The sequence below is a fragment of the Cnephaeus nilssonii genome, assembly GCF_951640355.1.
Source record: "Cnephaeus nilssonii genome assembly, chromosome: 3".
NCBI lineage: Eukaryota > Metazoa > Chordata > Mammalia > Chiroptera > Vespertilionidae > Cnephaeus > Cnephaeus nilssonii.
In genome coordinates this window covers 72,772,050-72,793,801 of record NC_137074.1, presented here as the reverse complement: position 1 = coordinate 72,793,801, position 21,752 = coordinate 72,772,050, and the positions used below count along the sequence as shown (strand labels likewise).

The window sequence follows — 21,752 nt, the reverse complement described above, 5'->3', positions numbered from 1 at the left end:
TATTACCCAAAGCAACCTATAGATTCAATGCAATCCCCATTAAAATTCCAAGGGCATATTTCAAAGACCTAGAACAAACTCTTCAAAATTTCATATGGAATTTTAAAAAAGACCAGAGTACCCCACAGCATTCTTGAGAAAGAAGAACAAAGTTGGAGGGATCACAATACCAGATATCAAGCTAAATTACAAAGCCACTGTTCTCAAAACTGCCTGGTATTGGCACAAGAACAGACATATAGACCAATGGAACAGAACAGAGAACCCAGAAATCGACCCAAGCCATTATGCTCAATTAATATTTGACAAAGGAGGCAAGAGCATACAATGGAGTCAAGACAGTCTCTTCAATAAATGGTGTTGGGAAAATTGGACAGATACATGCAAAAAAAATGAAACTAGAGCACCAACTTACACTATACACAAAAATAAACTCAAAATGGATAAAGGACTTAAACATAAGACGGGAAACCATAAAGTCTTAGAAGAATCCAGAGGCAGCAAGACATCAGACATATATCATAGCAATATATTTAACGATACAGTTCCTAGGACAATGGAAACTAAGGAGAAAATAAACAAATGTGACTACATCAAAATAAAAAGCTTCTGCACAGCAAAAGAAACCATCAACAAAACAACAAGAATGCCCACTGCATGGGAGAACATATTTGCCAATGTTATCTCCGATAAGGGTTTAATCTCCAAAATTTATTGGGAATGCATACAACTTAACAAAAGGAAGATAAAACAATCCAATCAAAAAATTAGCAAATGGCCTAAATAGACACTTTTTGAAAGAGGACATACAGAAGGCCAAGAGATATATGAAAACATGCTCAAAGTCTGAGAAATGTAAATCAAAAAGACAATGCAATACCATCTCACACCTGTCAGAATGGCTATCATCAACAAATGACAAGTGCTGGCAAGGATGTGGAGAAAAAGGAACCCTCTTTCACTGCTGGTGGGAATGCAGACTGGTGCAGCCACTGTGGAGAACAGTATGGAGTTTCCTCAAAAAATTAAAAATGGATTTCCCATTTGATTAAATAATCCCACTTCTAGGAATATATCCCAAGAAATCAGAAACACCAATCAGAAAGGATATATGAACCCCTATGTTCATAGCAGCACAATTTACAATAGCTAAAATTTGGAAACAGCCTAAATGCCCATCAGCAGATCAGTGGATTTAACACCTGTGGTACATCTGCACAGTGGAATACTACGATGCTCTAAAAAAGAAGGAGTTCTTACCATTTGCAACAGCATGGATGGAACTGGAGAGCATTATGCTAAGTGAAATAAGCCAGTCAGAGAAAGATAAATATCACATGATCTCACTCCTTAGTGGAATATAATGAACAACATAAACTGATGATCAAAAATAGATCCAGAGACAGAAGCATCGAACAAACAGTCCAACCTCAGAGGGAAGGCGGGGGGGGGGGGGCAGAGCAGGGGTGGGTAAGAGATCAACTAAAGGTCTTGTATGCATGCATATGAGCATAATCAAAGGACACAGAGAGTAGGGGGGTGAGGGCATGTGCTGAGGAATGGGAGTGGCCAAAGAGAGGTCAACGAGGGAAAAGGGAGACATATGTAATCCTTTAAACAATAAAGAATTTAAATTAAAAAAATAAAGTATCTTATTAAATAAAGTACAATTTCTACCATCAGACTTGAACATTCATTCAAATACCTGTTACTTAATTGAAAAGTGTTCCAACTTTTCAAGAGTTAATATTATTGGTAATAAATTTCATTTATCATCCCAAAAACCAAAGTGTTTTCCTTATGAATTTGTGGCACTCTTCAGGTTTGCTAAGTGCTTTGCTTTCCTGATTATTCTTAGCATGTTATTCCCTGCTGGTGCCCTCTAAGATAAGTCAGCATTTTGGCAATATGAATTATTGTTAATCCCCTTGTCTAGTGTTCATATTTATAATAAAAGCCTTCAAGTTCAGAATTGCTAAGTCTATTTTTGGCTTTATTATGTTCTCTTTCTTCCTCCTCTTCTAGATCATTTCTTAAACTTTACAAATTATTGTAAGGGTTTCATTTTTACCTATAGCTAATTCATCACCATTTTATATACATGTGATAAATTTTTAATAAAGATATGATCCAGACTTTCCCTCAGTTACCTAAAAAAATATAGCCTTGTGTTTACCATCCTACAAAATAATATCATCAATAAACTTAGAGTCACTTATTGTTGCAAATGGCTTTGAGCAACAATTAAATTGTGAGTCAAATATTTTATTTAAAAGCCTCAATGATACAGGTAACGCAGTGGTGAAATTCGAGAAACATTTAGGGAAGTTTTTGTATTGGCAATTTAAAAACTCATTTGAGAGAGATAAGAAAGACAAATCTTTTATACCCAAGTAGAATTTAAGAGTATATTTGTTAACATACCTAGTGGCTACCCAGCTAACATGCACTCCCCATTCCATTATTATGAGCTATATATTTTTATATCCATTTTTAATATGGAGACCTGCAGCAAGAAGTGCTTAGCATGGTGCTTAGCATTTTGAAATGATATACTCATAGCAGAGTAAGAACTCATGATTCCTCTGTTATTTTATTCATATAACTTCTCACTAGAGGTTTTTTTTTTTTATCTTGGAGATTTTTTTTAGTAATGAGAATGGATATTTCCCTTATGTGTAGGGTTTTGACTAACAATTCCAGGCAAAAGGCATTATTTGACTAAGCCCACTCCATGTCTAGTTGTTTAACAGGTTGGAGAAAATAGAAGATCTAGAGATAATTTAATAGTTTTTAAATAATTTACTCCTTTTCTCTTCATCCTGTCCTCCATACATTGTTTTTAGCTCTGCAGGAATTTAATGTGACTATTTGAGTTCCAAATCCTCTCCTACATGGTTTATAGTACAAGAACTAATGAAAAATTAAGAGCTGAAGATAAACGGGGAAAGGCAGCATGATGTAGCCCCAAACTTGTTCAGAGGTTTATTAAAACCATAACTTTCAGGTTTATTGCATTTAAGAGACCCCTGACCACCATACTTCTCATCACTAAGCTGGGAGTAAGCATTTACCAGACATTTGTAATCTCAAAATACACATTGTCTGAGTATTAGAAACTTACCGAGAGATTTATCTTTTGCAACTCTGGAACTCATGACTATTTTCATGAAAATTAGTGAGTAATGTATAGGCCATCTGGAAATCTGAAAATTACACAAATATGTTCTGTTAGTTCTGCCTTTATATAATGCTATATCATTCCACTACTGTGTCAGGAAAAGAAAAAGACAGTTCTAATTTGGTGAAGGACTAAAGAGGACTTGCCTATAACACTGAAATGTTAAGAAGCACTGTTATAGTAAGCCTTTCTAAAACGCTTCTCATTAGTATTTCTTGATGTATGGAATTAGGATCTCACAGGAGAGTTTATTTTAACTGAATGCTGTTTCCAATCCAATCAATACTCACTCTGATGCGGGAATATTGACTCCCTACTGAATAAATCGAAAAGACAGTGCTGGGGGACCATTCATAACACATTTTAAATCTTTCCTCATTTATCACTAACTAAGCACCTACTACTCTTTTTTTCTTGTTTCTTGTTTTTGTTCTTTTACTTAAATCCTCAACAATTTAATGAGGGGAATACAACTAATCCTATTTCATAGCATCGAAGGCTCAGTGAGATTAACCTGACCAAGCATATTCCATATCTCGCATATTATCAAAAATATTTTGGTGCCTCCCCAGGACTTCTTTGGAATTAAAATTGCATTCCTGACTTTGATGTCTTGCTGGCATTTAATATAGTGTTCAGGTTGGAGGGTGAGTTCTGAAGCTCAGGGCTGACGTGGTCTCTTCCCCTGTATGAGAAGAGGGGCTAATCCAAGTTTGGCCTTCTTTCTCCTTTCCTATCCATGGTCTGGCAGGAGCCAGAAGGAAGAAAGGAAATTCCTCATTCTTCTATCAAACCACAAATAATAGGGTAAACTGGAGGGAAAATAAGATCACATGAAAGTACCAGAGTCCCCATCTAGTCAGTCACAAGGTGGGCAGAACCAACCGTGGCTGTCCCCTCCCCTATTACATGTAACCTGAAATATTTCCAGATGAAAGGGCTTGTATCAAAATAAAATGTTTTCATGTTTTTAAATTTCTTTGATCTGTCTCTATATATGCATTTTGTTTTTTATTTCAAATGTTTGTTTGTTTTAATTATCTTTTCAAAGGTAAAGGGAAGTCCTGTTCCCTGAGCACCTGCCCATGGGCCAGGCTATGTGCCGACCCAAAAGTAGCCACCTTAGGAATGCACTTCAAGCCACGATGCAGAATGCATGCAGGTGGCATCCTGTTTTTATGCATATTCAGTATGGTTATGTTTATGTTGGCCTCCTCATCTTTTACATGGGTGGTCCCCATATTTACGAGATGAAAAGGCCATTTTCTAATTCTTACTGAGGACAAAAGGATTCCCTATTTAAATGGAGAGTTTCTTTGGAGACTCTTGGAAATTCTAAGGACATAAACTTGAAAGTTACAATAAGACCAACTATTCATTCTTCATTTCCTTCTTTAAACCCAGAAATTGCTGACAGAAATTGTCCTCCTGAGATGCAGGGATTAGAGCCCTCCTCTCCTTTAACTAATTAATCTTGGGCCAAGAGGAAATTCAGTCTGCTGACAGCTGTGACCAGGGAAGAGAGAAAAGAACTGTTCTCTTGGATGGGATTCTAATTACTTGTACAGATGTCAATAGCCAGCTTGCTGGAAGAGGCAATTCTACAGGGCCAGGGTCCCAAGTCTTAAATACCTGCAGTCCCATTGCCCTTCTGTGGTGTGTCCCAGGAATACTATAAGTTAAAAATCACAGAAAATGCTTCTCAAACTAGAAAGTATTAATGACTTCTCATGCTGCCTCTGAGTTTTCAAATTCGTTGTACATATGCCTACATTTGGAAAACCTAAAATCTTATGAGCTCTTTCATGTATGAATTATTTTAAATGGGATTTTTTTTTTTTGTTTTTCAGGTATATAATTCTATTATAATAGTTCATGTATCTTTTCAAATGATAGCACATTGCAAGATTGTGATGTATTAGCTATATCCACTACTCCCATGCTCTTCACTTTTGCTGCTTCCTCCATCCCCCACTAAATAATGTTTTAATTGGACTGTAATTGACATATAACACTGAGTAAGTTTAAGGTGTACAAAATGTATCGATTTGTTACATTTATATATTGAAATATGATTACCACTGTAGCATTAGCTAACACCTCCATCAGGTCAAATAATTGTCATTTCATATTGTGGTAAGAACACTTAATATCTAGTCACTTAGCAACATTGGAGCAAATTTAGGAGATGCCACCAGATTAGTCCATTACCTTCTTTGAAGGAGATCTGGAAACAATGTTGGGGAAAATCTCTCAAAAAAGCTAACTCATCTTCTAAAAAGTTATTTTAAAGTAACTTGAACACTTAATCAGTACTTCAGTTATGGAAATAACACAGGTGAAGTGTCCAGACCAGGTTTAACTCCCTTCTGCTACTTCATAGCTAATGGCCTTAGGAATAGCTTCATGACTCACCTTCATCTTGGTGAGGCCCTGTCACCTGCTGGGGTCTCCCTTATATGCCACATTATCCTCACAATAGCCCTGTGCGTAGATCCTGTTGTTTCCCCCTTTATAGATGAGCAAGCATGCTTTAGAGGAGGGACTGGTCCAAGGACTTTCGGCTGAGACTTGACCCATGAGGATGAGAACCCAGGCCCAGTGGCCTCTTCTCTCTGCCTCATGGATTAGACTAGAGAGTCACCTCTAGGGCTATTCCTAATGCTAATTTATTGGGATTCTATGATTTAAAATTTCTCCCATATTAAGTTACAAAAAGTCAACTGGTGAAGAAAGTTTAAGACACATAACCATATAATTAGTATTTTTTTACCCAAGCGCTCATCCTATCTAATAATAGACAAATATGCAAATTGACCATACCTCCAACACACCCACAAGCCACGCCCACCATCCAATCAGAGCGAGTGTGCAAATTAACCCAAACCAAGATGGCTACAGCCACAGAGAGCAAGGTTTCCTAGGTAACAGAGGAAGCCAAGCTTTCCGCCTGCCCTGGCCAAACCTAAGCCTCCACTCAAGCTACAAAGTTTCAATTATAGAAGGTAAACAAATTCAAACTAATGGCAGCAGAATGGAGCTTGAGAGAGCAGGCCAGGGTTGCCGCCAGCAACAGGGGAAGCAAAGCTTTCCGCACACCCTGGCCAGGCCCACCCGCTTAAGGCAACAAAGTTTCAATTATAACCCCAACACAAATGGCTGCCGGCCTCGGAGGGAGCCCCAGGCTTGGCTCTGCTCCAGGCTACAAAGTTTCAATTGTAGAAGGAAAATAAATTCCAGATACCAGGGCCTCTGCTTGGGTTGCCAGGGGGCATGGCCGGCCTGCAAACCACCACAGGCCCCTCGCTCAGGCCGCCCCACACCCCAAGGGAACCCCCACCTGATCTGGGATGCCCTTCAGGGCAAACCAACTGGCCCCCATCCTATCTAATAAAAGAGTAATATGCAGATTGACCATCACTCCAACACACAATATAGCTGCCCCCATGTGGTCAAAGATCCTGCCCTCATGTGGACACAAGATGGCCAGCAGGAAAGGGGCAGTTGGGAGGCACCCGGCCTGCAAGGGAGGGCAGTTGAGAGGGACCAGGCTTGCAAGGGAGGGCAGTTGGAGGTGATCAGCCCTGCAGAAGAGGGCAGTTAGGGGTGACCAGGCCGGCAGAGGAGGGAAGTTGGGGGCAAACAGGCTGGCAGCAGAGTGGTTAGGGGGTGATCAGGCTGGCAGGCAGAAGCGGTTAGGGGCAATCAGGAAGGCAGTCAGGCAAGCAGTTGGGAGCCAGCAGTCCTGGATTGTGAGAGGGATGTCCGACTGCCCGTTTAGGCCTGATCTGTGGGATCGGGCCTAAACGGGCAGTCGGACATCCCTTGAGGGGTCCCATTTTTGGAGAGGGTACAGGCTGGGCTGAGGGACAACCGCCCTCCGTGCACGAATTTCGTGCACCGGGCCTCTAGTTCTTTATAAATGCCTAACCTTGTCCCTCAAATCAATTGACTGAAAATATTTTGCTAAAGAGAATAATTTAAATAATTTTTGATCTCTTCCAGTCATAGATGGATTTTTAACCTCTGTAATTCTTTCAAAACTGAATTTTACAAAAAGATACATCCATAAAATTATATTGATTTTTGCCACAGCAATCTCAAAGACAAGCCAAAAGTAATCCGAACAATTTTTAAGGGTTTTTCTCTCCTAGGGAGAATGGATTCTCAGTAAAAAAAATAAAGAAATTTATAATAAAATGCATATAAATAGTATATACATATACTCAATGAATACCTATTCCCTTACCAGCAACATTATTTTCATTTCTACTTAGTACATTTCACAGTGGTTAACACTTAGCATATTTGTAACTTGGTATATGGATTCTAGAGCCAGACTGTTGGAGTTTGAATCCTGCCTTTGCTACTTACAAGCAATGTGACCACAAGCAAGTTTATTAGTCTCGATGTAAAATAGAGATTTCCTAAGGCTATAATAATTTAAAATCTATGCAGCACTTAGAACGGTGCCTGGCACATTACCAGAGTGTCAGTTTATCAGTTACTGATTTTGGAGAATGAGATTAAGAATAGAATGGAGAGTTCTGCTTTTCATTTTTTTGCTTTGTTTTATAAACTTTAAAATAAAAAAATATAATTAGTTTGATGTTAACCAACTCATATTCTACAAATATGTTTCATGTTGCTCTGACCCATTTTGTAATTTCGAATTGTGAGCAGTGATAGTACTGAAAGATATGTGATTTGCCCTGAATACCACAACTTCCCTAGAAAGAATTCTCCTCACTCCCATTTTTTGGATATCGCCTTCTTCTATTTGGTACAGCTTAATGAAATCACAGAAACTACTCTCCATCCCTAGAGGAGTAAATCCACCTAGAAAGTACACAAAATGGGAATGGATTACATCGTTGCCTGGTTCTTTCAATCTCTGGCCAAAAGGATCATGCTTTAGTTGTTTTCACAGCAGGGTGGGGCAAAAGTAGGTTTACAATTGTGAGTGCACGAAACGTTTTATTCTTTTATTATTATTTATTAGTTACTAGAGGCCCAGTGCACAAAATTCGTGCATGGGGGGGTGTCCCTCAGTCCAGCCTGCACCCTCTCCAATCTGGGACCACTCGAGGGATGTCCGACTGCCCGTTTAGGCCTGATCCTAAACGGGCAGTCGGACATCCCTCTCACAATCCAGGACTGCTGGCTCCCAACTGCTCGCCTGCCTGCCTTCCTGATTGCCCCTATCCACTCCCCTGCCAGCCTAGTCACCCCTAACTGCCTAACTGCTCCCCTGCCAGCCTGATTGTCCCTAACTGCCCTTCCCTGAGGCCTGGTCCCCCCCAACTGCCCTCCCCTTCAGGCCTGGTCCCCCCCAAACTGCTCTCCCCTCAGGCCTGGTCCCCCCATCTTGTGGTGGCCATCTTGTGTCCACTTGGGGGCGGCCATCTTTGACCACATGGGGGCAGCCATCTTGTGTGTGGGAGTGATGGTCAATTTGCATATTACCTCTTTATTATATAGGATTGTATTATTTTTCATAAGAACAACTGTAACCCTACTTTTGCCTCACCCTGTATGTTTTTATTGTATGAAGGTAACATTTGCTTACATTAAATGTACAATTACATCTTAGTGGATAAATGTATATACCTTTGTAACCATTACTTCAAATCATGATATAGAGCATTCCATCACCCCAGCTAGTTCTCTTGAACTCCCTTCCTGTCTGACCCCACCAGCCCTGTTCTCAAAGGCAGACTCTGTGTGACTGTTAGCACCAAGATTTGACTAATCTTAAACCTCATATAAATGGAATTATACATTATGTACTTCTTTGTGTCTGACTTCCTTCATTTAACATAATTTTGCTGAGATAAATGTATTAATAATTTTATTTTAATTTCTGAGTCATTTTCCATTGTTAAGATATATCACATCATTTTAACCTATTCTCTTGTTTATGGATATTTGCATAGTTTCTATTCAGGGTATTATTAAAAATATGGCTAAAATCAACATTCTCAAACAAATGTTTTGGTGGGCATATACATGTTTTTATTCTCTTGGGTAAATATCTAGAAATGGAATTTCTAGGTCATAGGGTAGATATTTGTTCATGAGAAATTGCCAGACAGCTTTCCAAAGTATTTGTCCTTTCTGAGATTCCCACCAGCAGTATATGAGAGTTTCAGTTCTTCCACATCCTCACTTGAATTTGGGGTTGTCATTCTGTTTAATTTCTCTCATTGTAGTCGGTGTGGCATGATATCTAATTTGGGTTTTAACTCACATTTCGTTGAGACCTAAGGCTTTTAAAGTCTATGTGCTTATTGGTCATCTTCTTTTATGCAGCGAATATTTAAATCATTTGCCAGTGACTTTATTGGAATTTGTCCTTTTATGATTGATTTATAAGAATTATTTTCTTATTCCATAAAAGCCTTTTGTCATAATTAGATTTTGAATAGTTTCTCCTAGTTTGCAGCTGGATTTTTCCTTTTATTAATGCTGTTTTTGTTAAACAGAAGTTTTTCATTTTGATGCAAAAATTTCTCATTTTTTTTGTATAATGTTTAGTGCTTTCTGTGCTCACTCTACAAAATTTTTGCTTTTCCCAAAGTAATAAATATATTTTTCTATGTCATTTTTGAGAAATTTTATAGTTTTAATTTTTACATTTAAGGATATGATACATATAAGATTTTGTGTATGCTACAAGGTAAAGGTGGTGTATTTCTTTGCTTGTTGCTTTAGTTACATATATTTAGCCAGTCATTCCAGTACCACTTGCTATAAAGACTTTCTTTTGGCCTTGGCGCATTTGTCATAATAATGATAATCATGTGAGTCCTTCAACTTTGATTTTCTTTTCATGTTAACAATCTTATTTCTGTACACTTCCATATAATATTTAGCAACTTGTTAATTTCTACCAAAAAAATTATAAAACTTTAGGGATTGTGGCTGCTTTGAATTTATAGATATATTTGGATAGATTTTATATCTTAAAAAATATTTAGTTTCCAGCCTGGCCGGTGTGGCTCAGTGGTTGAGCATTGACCCATGATCTGGGCACAAGTCCTGGTTGCAGGCTCTATCCCCAGTAGAAGGCTTGCAAGTGGCAGCCAATCAGTACTTCTCTCTCTTATCATTGCTGTTTCTATCCCTCTTTCCCTTTCCCTTCCTCTCTCTGAAATCAATAAAAACATATTTTAAAAAAATATTTAGTTTTCTGCCCTGGCCAGTGTGGCTCAGTTGATAGAGTGTCATCCCATGAACCAACAGGTTGCCAGTTCGATTCTCAGTTGGGGTGCATGCAGGAAGCAGGTGATCAATGTTTCTCTCTCATTGATGTTTCTCTCTCCCTCTCCTTCTCTCTCTCTAAAAAAATCAATAAAATATATTTTTAAATATATATTTAGTTTCCCAATCCATGAATATCATATATTTCTCCATTTACTTTAATTTTTTCCAATTTTTCTTAGCAACCTTTTATAAATTTTAATGCAGATATTGGACATCTTATAAAATTCATTCATGGTTTTATGTATTTTGCAGATGTTATAAATTCAAGTATTTTATAATTTTTATTTTCCACTTTATAGTAATATATGGAATTATTATTAATATGTGTTTTAAATTTACCTTTATTGTTGAAAACAGATATCTCCATTTTTCCCCCATTCACCCCCCCCCAACCCCACTCGTGCCTTTCCCCATAATTAATATCTTCCTAAATTCATTGGTTAGTTCTATTAGTTGTTTTGTGGATTTTTTAAGATTTCTATCAAAACAATCATCTGCCAATAGAGGTAATTTTACTTTTTCTCTTTTATTCTATATGTCATTTATTTTTCTTGCACTCATAGAGAGCTCTAATACAATGTTGAATAGAATGTTGACAGCAGACATCTTTAATTTTTTAATACATTTTTATTGATTTAAGAGAGAAAGGGAGAGGGAGAGATAGAAACATCAATAATGAGAGAGAATCATTGATCAGCTGCCTTTTGCATGCCCCCTACTGGGGATGGAGCCTGAAACCTGGGCATAGGTCGATGCCCTATCCGCTGAGCCAAATCGACGAGGGTGACAGCAGACATCTTTACATGTTCCTGGTCTTACAGAAGGAATTATTCAGTATTTCCCACTATGGATGATGTTGGCTGTATGTTTTTCATATGTGCCTACCCAGAGTTAGCCAAACTGTAAGGTTGAGGACACAGTCCTCCAAACTGCCAAGTCTGTTCAATATTTCTAACCCCAACTGCAAGGATTTAGGGTACAAACAGGAAGTTAGAGGGAAGAATCCATTTAAGATTGCCCTCATTTCTGACATCAACTCAAGTTTGATGGTTTTCTCAAAACCATCCTCAGGTTTGGTAATTTTCTAGAAATACAGAACTCACCAAAACCTATTATACTCACAGGTTTATTATAATTAAAGAATACACTAAAATTGACCAAGGGAAGAAAAGTGTAGGGTAGAGTCTGGGAAGGTTCCACATGTGATGTATCTTTGTCCTCAGAGACTGTTCCTTTACCTGTATAGACATGCGCCAAAAGTATGGAGTTTGCCAATCTGAGAAGCTTCCCAAGCTTTAGGGTCCAGAGTTTGAATTGGGGCTTTGTTATGTAGGCTTGATTGATTAATTGTCCACGTGGATGAACTCAGACTCCAGCCTTTCACTTTCCCAGAGTCAGGCTGATATCTCATGGCCAAAGCCACCCAAATGCATATAGTTGTTCTCTCAGCTGGGGCCACCCTACACCCTAAGACTAGTAAGTGTCCATGGCCCTTACCTGGGGCATTTCCTCAGCATAAACTATCAGATGTGAACTAAGAGGCTCACCATGAATAAGATGACTCCTATCACTCAGAAAATTCTAACTATTTAGAGGTTATCTCCCAGGAACTAAGGACAAAGGCCAGACCTCTTTTTGAGCAAGGCCCAATTCTTTACTACACAATGTCCTGTAACAGGTTACAGAAATTTCCAATATCCCTATTCCTAGATTGCTAAGAGTTTTTATCATAAATCACTGTTGAATTTTCTCAAATGCCCTTCCTGCATTACATTACATTTATATCTATGTTATTTCTACAAATAATCATTTATTCTCATTTTTTATTCTTAAAAAAATGGTAAATTGCATTGATTGACTATTGAATGCTAAGCCAGTGTTGCATTCTTATAATAAATCCAAGTCTTTATGATGTGTCATAATTTTTATATATCGATGGATACAATTTGCCAACATTTTATTAAGGATTTTTTCTATCTGCATTCATGAGGAATATTGGTCTGTAATTTTCTTTTCTTGTAATATCTCTGTCAAGTTTTGTTGCTAGGATAAGGTGAGCTTCATCAAATGGCTTGGAAAGAGTCCCACCCTCTTCTTTACTGAAAAAGTTTGTTACTTTCTTAAAAGTTTCATATAATTTAATGGTGAGACCACATGGGCCTGGAGCTTTCTTTATGAGAACTTGTTTTTAAAAAATAAATGACTCTAGCCAGTGTGGCTCAGTGGATAGAACATCAGCTCCTGCACTGAAGGGATGCGGTCCAGGTCAAGGGCATATACCTGGACTGCAGGTTCTATCCCTGGCCCCAGAGCTCATGAGGGAGACAACCAATCAATGTTTTTTTCTCACTGTCTCTAGTTGATGTTTCTCTCTCTCTCTCTCTCTCTCTCTCTCTCTCTCTCTCTCTCTTTCCCTCCCTCCCTCCCTCCCTCCCTTCCACTCTTCCACTCTCTCTAAAAATAAGCAATGGCAAAAATAAATATTCTCAGATGAGGATTAACATATATATTAATAGAAATAAAGCTGCTTCTTCTTGAATAAATTTTGGTTTTTCAAGGAAAATGTTTTCTTCATTTAAGTTGTTGATATTTTTGAAAACAGAAAAGTTATACATAGGATTCCCTTATCCTTTTTTTGCCCGTGGTTGTGTAGTGATAACACTATTTTTCTAATATTGTTATTTTGAACTTTATCCTTTTATGTTGCTCAGTCTTTTTAAGGGAGTTATCAATTTTCTTAATATTTTAAAAACTCTTGGCATTGTTTTTATTTCTATTGCTTCCTTCCCATTTTAATTACTTTTGCTCTTATATTATTGTTTTCTTTCTTCAAGTTATTTAGAGTTTAACTTGCTCTTCTTTCTCTGATTTCATAAAGTAAAAAATTTAGATCACGGATGTTAGCCTTTCTTCTTTTATAACACAAGCATTTAAACTATTAATTTAATCTCAGCATTCTGTTAACAACATTCCACAAATTTCAGTATGTTGTATTTACATATTTAGTCAGTTCAAAATATTTTTAAATTCCTTTTGTGGTTTCTTATCTGGAGTCATGTAACTAGAACTGTATTAAATTCTAAACATTTCGCATTTAGTTCTGTTTTGTTAAGACAACCTGCTCTGCATGCTTATACTCTTTTAAAATTCATTGAGATTTATTCCTGTTTTTTTTGGGGGGGGAAGTGGGGGTTGGTGTGCAGGCATGCAATATTTCCTGGCAGATGCTATGTTGGCCCTTGAAAAAATAATTTGATTATTGGTGGTTTAGTGTTCTATAGCTGTATATTAGGTTAAATAAGATAATAATTTGTTTAAATATTATCATTACATGTTTTTCAATTATATAAAATCACTTTACATATAATGTAAGGATATACTAGTAAGCATACATTTCCAGTACCAGAGCTACCCAATACTAGCTACTTTATTAAGATCATGCATAGTGAATTTTGATTCATTAATCCTATCAGCTACTGAGAAACGGTCATTAAAGTCTCTAAATGAGATTGTGTACTTGTCTATGTTTCCCTCAAGTACTGTCAGTATTTGCTTTATTCTTTCATTAGGTACACACACTTACAGTTGTTATGACTTTTTTAGGTGTTAAACCTGCTATAATTGTGAAATGTCTCTCATTATCGCTACAATATTGCTTGTGTTGAATTTTACATTGCCTGGTATTAAGATAGCCACAAGGCATCCATAAGCTTACTGTTACATGTTTATCTTTTTCTACCCTTTTATTTTCAACTAGGGGCCCAGTGCACAAATTCATGCACCTTGAAAGGAACTGTGGGCTGCGAGGCTGCAGTGGGCACAGGGGCAGGCCTCAGCCCATCCTCTGTGCTCCCGCCCGGAAGCCCCATTCCTGCCGCCACTGCTCCCATGCTCTCCAGCAGCGGGTGCAAGCGGGGCCGGCGCTGCCAGTGGGTGTGAGTGGTGGCTGCTGTCCCAATCGCCCCTCAGGAGCAGCAGGAGGTGGAAAAGCCCTAAGGGATGATCAGGGCATCAGCCACCACTCGCACCCGCTGACAGCACCGAGCGACCGGGGATGGCTCCAGATGCCAGCAGCGGTTGCCAGCAGTGGCTCCAGTGCTGGCAGCGGGTGTGAGCAGGGCCGATGCCAGCAGCAGGTGGAAGAACCCAGTGGGACCACAGTATGTGGGAGCAAAGAATTTTCAGTAACCACCGGAGGCTTGCCCTGATGATAGTGACCGGCTCCCTGCCTTGGTCTGGCGCTCCCGCTCACCTACTCCGCCATCCTGCCGCAGCTGATGCCCACCATGTTCCATGCTCTGCCACCTGCTGCTGACGCCCACCATGTTACACACGTGCTCCCTGGTGGTCAGCGTACGTCATAGCAACCAGTTATTCGGTTGTTCTGCTCTTCGGTCTATTTGCATATTAGGGTTTTATATAGAGAGATATTATTTATCTCTGTATGTATATTTAAAGTGCATCTCGTATACAGTAAGGCTCATCAAACCATGACTCCAGGCTGCGGCCGCATTTTGTAAATAAGGTTTTATGGGAGCACGGCCATTGTTGGTTGTTTCATACTACACTGCCAGAGTTGAAGAGTTGGACCAAAAACCATGCAAGCCTAAAATATTTGCTATCTGGACCTTTCAGAAAAATAATTTAACCCCTGCTCTCAAGCATTTTTTTGTCTTACATAGTATAGTATGACAATCTCTAACTTTTAATTGGATATTTTAGCTAAGTTACATTTGACTTAACTATTGATATAATTAAGACCACTATCTCCCTATTTGTTTTATTAATTGTCCTCTGGTCCTCTTTTCCTGCTTTCAGGTACTCAAATAAGTTTTAGTATTGCATTTTAATTGCTCTACTGGTCTCTTAACCCTACCTCTTTGTATTTCTTTTATTGTGGTTGTTCTTGAGATTATAATAACAACTCTTAGCTTATAACACTCTATTAGAATAACCAAGGTACGTATGTATGTATGCATATGATTTTGTGCAGTTTTATCTGAAAAGATTGTAGAAAGACATCACTCAAGTTCTGTGTAGTATTCTCTATATTTTACTTGTCTATAAGACAGCAGCTGGGTATGTAGAACTTTATGTTGGTGAACACTAATATAAGGAACAGTAGAAGGAAATAGATATGAATATAAACAACCAATTACATATTTTGTGTATTATATGTATTATATACTATATTCTTACAATAAAGTCAGCTAGAGAAAAGAAAATTTTATTAAGAATATCATGGTGAAGGAAAAACACATATACAGTGAGGTCAGTTAGTTCAGTTCATCAAAAGAAATACCTTCTGGCTGCCTACCATATTCAGTCAGTGTATTATATGTTATGGGTAAATAGAAGTAAAACATGGTCCTTACTTTCAAGAAGCTATACTCAAGTCAAGAAGAAGAGTGTGCCCATATTTTGAAGTGTCATGAGATAGATGGCTGGAGATATGGATAGAAACTCTCCAAAGAGATGGATCTCTATATTTAAGGGCTAGATAAAGTGGGACTTGCCAGAATCTTGATCAGAAGCCTTGGAGGGTCATGCCTTAGGGCAGTGGTTGGCAAACTCATTAGTCAACAGAGCCAAATATCAACAGTACAACGATTGAAATTTCTTTTGAGCGCCAAATTTTTTAAACTTAAACTTCTTCTAATGCCACTTCTTCAAAATAAACTCGCCCAGGCCGTGGTATTTTGTGGAAGAGCCACACTCAAGGGGCCAAAGAGACAAATGTGGCTCACGAGCTGCAGTTTGCCGACCACTGCCTTAGGGAAAAGGGCAAACCAGAGGAACACTGGGTCTTACTAAAACTACAGCTGAACCTCAGCCTAACTTAAGCCCTGATTGAATTGGAGTCATCAGCCCCTTACCCTGCCTACTTAACAAAGGAAAGGGGGACCTTATCTCATGGGAAAGAACATTGTTTGCAGTCTCTACAGTTCATTTATACATGGTTTCATACAAAATACTCTAGATATGCAAAGAGTCAAGAATATACAATCAAAAATCAAGAGAAAAGATAGACAAGCAGATTCATGCATGATTTTGGTACTATAGTTAACAGACAAGGATATTAAAATAACTAAATGATATCTTGAAAGTGGAAGAAAATATGGTTATTGTAGATTAATGGAATAGAGAATTCAAATGTATTTTAAAATCAAATTGACACTTTAGACCTGAAAATATATATTGAAAAATAAGTCTTGGGTGGATGAATTTAAAAACAGATTGGCTACAGCAGAACACAAGAGAAGTAAGCTAGAATACAGATCAATGGAAATCACCCAGATTGAAGCACAGAAAGGAAAAAGAATAGATAAGACACATAAGAAAATAAGAGATGTGGGACAACACCAAAGATCTAATTTAAGTAAAGTAAAATCCCAAAAAGAACAAAAAGCAAGAATGCCCACCACTAGTAAAATATATAAATAAATTATGATTTATTTAACCAGTGACAAACTATACAGCCATGAGAATCAAAACCTATACTACATACAACATTACATATGAATGTCACAAACGTAGATTGTGTTTAAGTAAAAGGCAGAGAAAAGTGAAAACATGAGGTATGATTCCATTTGTATTCACATTACAGGAACAGCTAAAGCTATTCTGTGAGAACTCAGGACTGTGGTAACTTTGGGGAGGCAACAGTGAGTGGGAGGAGCATCATGTACTTCAGGGTCTGCAACTGTTCTATTTCTTGAGCTGGGTACATGTTGCATGCATGCATGCCGTTTTTGAAAATTTATTAAATTTTACTTTTATTATTGGTACATTATTTTATATGTATATAATTCTTCAACAAAACAAATCTTAAAGGATTTGTAGATTTATAGAAAGTCTAGGACTTAAAATAGGTCTTAGAGAGCATCCTAAATCACCACCCCTCATACTGTTGAGGTTACTAAGATTTTATTAGGCATTAGTTAAGTAATTTGTTAGCAAAAGAGAACAGACCTCAAATCACCTATAATATATACTATATAGTATATTATATAATGTAGATGGTATATATACACACACATTATTATATACACATTATTCTTTTATTTGCCTGGAAAATATATTTGATAAAGAAGTTGTCATTCAGTATGATGTACCATTTTAGTATAAGATAGAAGATATTTATGTGATATATAACTCAAGATATAGACTCAAACTTACAACATGGTCTCATTTACATTTTTAAATACCTTTTTTGTAAAATGCTATCACATATAGGACTTAATCATGTTGACAGAGTTTAAGATTGCTCTCCTGCCTTTATGCATAGATTTAGAAGGCTGTAATTTAAGCTAAACTAAGGATTTTTAAATCACAAATTAAATTTATACTAAATATAATGAATGTTCTGGTTTGAATGAGCTGTATGTCTTTATCTCACTTGGACCAATGTCATACACCATTATAACACTTTTTCTGGTAAAATTGTAATTCTTAGCCAATGACATCAGAAATTTTATTTAAAGAATAGAAATACTTAGAGGGAAATAGGAGTTTTCTGCCCCAGCTTCTATAACCAAGATAAATTATTATATAATTTCTTAAAAGTAGAAGAATTACTAGGAATTATATGGCAATAATAATTTGAAGTTCCATATCACTGTGGTTTCCCTGATGTGCTTACAACAGGGAGTGAAGGAGTTAGGGAAAGAAAAAAGGGAGGGAGGGAAGGAAGGAAACAGGAAAGAAGGAAATGATACACTCTTAGATATACAGTGATGACTTCTCCTGAGTGATCACAAAACCAAAGAATTTGGCCATGGGTTTAAGAAAACCTGGTTTCAGCGCTTAAAGGATGAGACCTAGTCAATCATATGTAACCATGGCAATCACTAGGGCAGCAGTTCTCAAACTTTAGCTTGCAGCAGAACCACTAGGTCTTGCTTATCATAGATTGTATGCCCCATCTGCATTTTCTGTTTCCATAATTCTGTTGCTGATCTGGGACCACTATTTGAGAACTACCACAGTAGAGCTGCTTTAGCTTCCGCTACTGCCAATCTTCTGTCATAAATCTCAGTCTCTTTCTAATCTTGCATTTGATTTATCCAATAAAACAAAATCCATAAACAAAGCTACAGGGGATTGGCTCAACCTGGAGGCATAAAAGGGGATGTTAAAAAGGGAAAGACCCTAATGAAACTCCCTCAGAAAACTTTTGCCAGAAACCATTTGCACAAAATGAAAATTTTGACTAAAAAGTGATAATAATTACTTTCCAGAAAGTGGAGAGAAAACCCAGCCAAAACCATGATGCAACTATGTATGTGTAGTCTGGGTTCAAAATAATAGATTTATGTTTCTCTTAGCATATATTTAATGCAACCCAACTGTCAAAGTCATTTCATTGGAATGGGTCCTGTTACCAATCAAGGTTCACAGATGTGGAATTGTTCCTTCTAGTGGTTTGCCTATATTAGAGGTAAAACATGTGCTTCTCAAAGTTACATTAATGTGAACCCTAAATTTAAAAAAGGAAAATGTGTGTGTCAATGTAATAATGTTTAATTAATTCCTTTACAGGACCGCATCAAAACATGTAAACAAGGACCTTGGTAATCTAGAGGAAAATAAAAAGTTAGAAGAAAACAATCACAAAACAGAAGCCTAAGAGAGAAACTGTTCTTGTTGTTGTCCAGGTAAGTAAGCTGTGTGAGGGTTATAGACATAATTCCCAGTAAAGAATGAAATACCCTATGGGATGAAAGGGAAAGCCTTGACAGTAAGATGCTTCATAATTGAGGCTTTTAAAATAGGAAGAGAGCTTTTCAAAAGCAAGCTTTGGTAACTGAGGTGTCTTCAAAAGAATGGAATCTCAACCATTTCCATATCCTCCAAACAAACAATCATTATCCTCTGAATAATTAAAATCAATTTTGAAGTTTTAACATTTATTAGCATTTTGTATTCTAATGTCAAAAATTTTGTTGAGTGCAAAGAAGCTTAATTTTATAAACTGTGTTTTGGTTGGATGAGCGCTGATTCTAATAATTTAAATTTATTTTTAAAAACAATTATGAGAATAATTTTTAAATATAAAAATTTGAATCCAAGGATTTAAGATATTAAAAGTATCAGAGTGTTTATACAGCCATCTCTCAAATCATTTTAATGAAAAGACTAACAAGTTTGTGTATACACACACACACACACACAAACAAACACACACACATACACACACATATACAAACACACACACATACACACACACACACACACACACACACACACACACACACACACGTTTGCGGTCCCTTGGCCCAGCCTGCGCCCTTTCACAGTCCGGGAGCCCTTGGGGGATGTCTGACTGATGGCTTAGGCCTGCTCCCCATGGGCCTTTTATTACCCTTTTATTACCCACGGGGAGTGGGACTAAGCCATCAGGTGGACATCCCCTGAGGTGGGAGAGGCTCCCACCACCGTCACTGAGCTCACCAGCCTTCAACCTGGCTTCTGGCTGAGCAGCGCTCCCCCTGTGAGAGTGCACTGACCACCAGGGGGCAGCTCCTGCATTGAGCATCTGCCCCCTGGTGGTCAGTGCACGTCATAGCGACTGGTCGTTCCACCGTTCGGGCAATTTGCATATTACCCTTTTATTATATAGGAGGTGTATGTATATATGTGTCTATATATGCACATATACATATATGTGTGTATAATATATATACACTTGTTATGTGTATTGCATATATTTTATGTAATTTATATGAGTGTGATTCTTTTAAGGTAAGTCATTTGGGCACATTATTTTGTGTGTCCTTGAGTGAGAATAACTGACTGCAGCTGACTCTCTGAAGTTAAAATCCCCAACAACCACAGTAAAACTTTGCTTCATTATACATAAGCCATAGTCACAATTTGAGTATGTCACCCAAATTAATCCCATAGAGAAGATATGGGGCATGGGAAAGAATTGTAATTGGGAGGATGCATGCAGGAAAGAAAAATAGAATGATTTAGGTAAGACACTTAAAATCTGAAAACCAGGACCTCAGACTGATTGGGAGAAAGAAGAACTGGATTCTTTCCCCTTGTTGTTTGCCTTTCTTTGGAAGCAAGGCAGGCAGCATTTCCACCTGTGGTGGGGTTTTTTTCTGCTTCTCTAGGGTTCATTCCTCCATCTTCCATAAACATAGATTTTTGCCTACTGTTATCTTCAAAATTGGATAGAGTAAATCCTCAAAGGAAAATTGAGCTTGAAGACAAAGCCCACAAAAGAGTGTGATTTGAAGGGATAAGTGAATTTTTTAAACAGAATGAAATGTTTTCCTGAAAGCCTTTATGCTCTTCACATGAATTAAGCAATTTTCATAAAAATAAAGACACTCACCTATTCCAAAAGAAAATTTGCAGAAGGAGCATAGCAATGCCTGGCATTACAGATGGGCTCAGGAACAATGGAGTTTTATGAAAGTCTCCTATAAAGTAATTCCTGTCACTTTTAGTACAAAGCATCTGTTGATGGTGAAAAATGATTGCTACGGTAACTTACTAAATTATGTTATTTTTTTCATTATTTCAGAGAAAAAAAACTATATAGGCCAATTGAAGCATGAACGTGGATTGTATTTAAGACATATACAAAGACATTGACAGCAATTCATGGTTCAAATATTAAGCAGTTCATTTTACCAAGCTGTCACAGGATCTTAGAGAATTATCTCAAGTCAAACAATGAAATGAAATTGCAAACAATAACAACAAGTTTTGGTAGCCATGATGATAGGTCATATGTTGTGTTTGGTTTGATTTTTTTTTTTTTCTGTAAATGTCTGCACTGAGGATTTCCTTTTGGTTTGCCTTTTATGTAAATTTTTTACGTAGCTATTTTTATACACTGTAAGCTTTGTTCTGGGAGTTGCTGTTAATCTGATGTATAATGTAATGTTTTTATTTCAATTGTTTATATGGATAATCTGAGCAGGTACATTTCTGATTCTGATTGCTATCAGTAATGCCCCTAAACTTTTTCACAAGCCCCTAACTCCCAAAGGTGGCAGCTTGTGAGGACTGGAAACACGCACATTGCCCAATTCCAAAACTGTGGTTTTATCCTGCGGGGTGCGGGGGGACGCAGAGTCAGATTGGTAAACCCTGGATGAGCTGATTCTGCGTATGCACCACCAGCTGGCTCTCAGAAGGAAATCTCACATGCATATGGACGCACATACATAATAACGGTACTCCCAAACTGACAATTTTGCCTATACTGAAAAAAAAAATTACAGAATTTGGGTAGCACTTTAGAGACATCTGCTAGTAAATTATTTTCTGTCAGAAGAAAGAA

General features: G+C 37.6%; 1 protein-coding gene across 4 annotated transcripts in view; it reads left to right on the top strand.

Annotated features, from left to right (window-relative positions):
* Positions 1-19,104, top strand: part of ALCAM (activated leukocyte cell adhesion molecule) — a 206,986-nt gene extending 187,882 nt beyond the window's left edge. For all 4 annotated transcript variants that reach the window (XM_079767372.1, XM_079767370.1, XM_079767373.1 and 1 more), the window contains one exon: positions 18,989-19,104. In XM_079767372.1, coding sequence (XP_079623498.1) covers positions 18,989-19,076 — 88 coding nt within the window. In that variant the 3' untranslated portion in view covers positions 19,077-19,104. The remainder of the gene's footprint in view (positions 1-18,988) is intronic.
* The last annotated feature ends 2,648 nt before the right edge of the window (positions 19,105-21,752 follow it).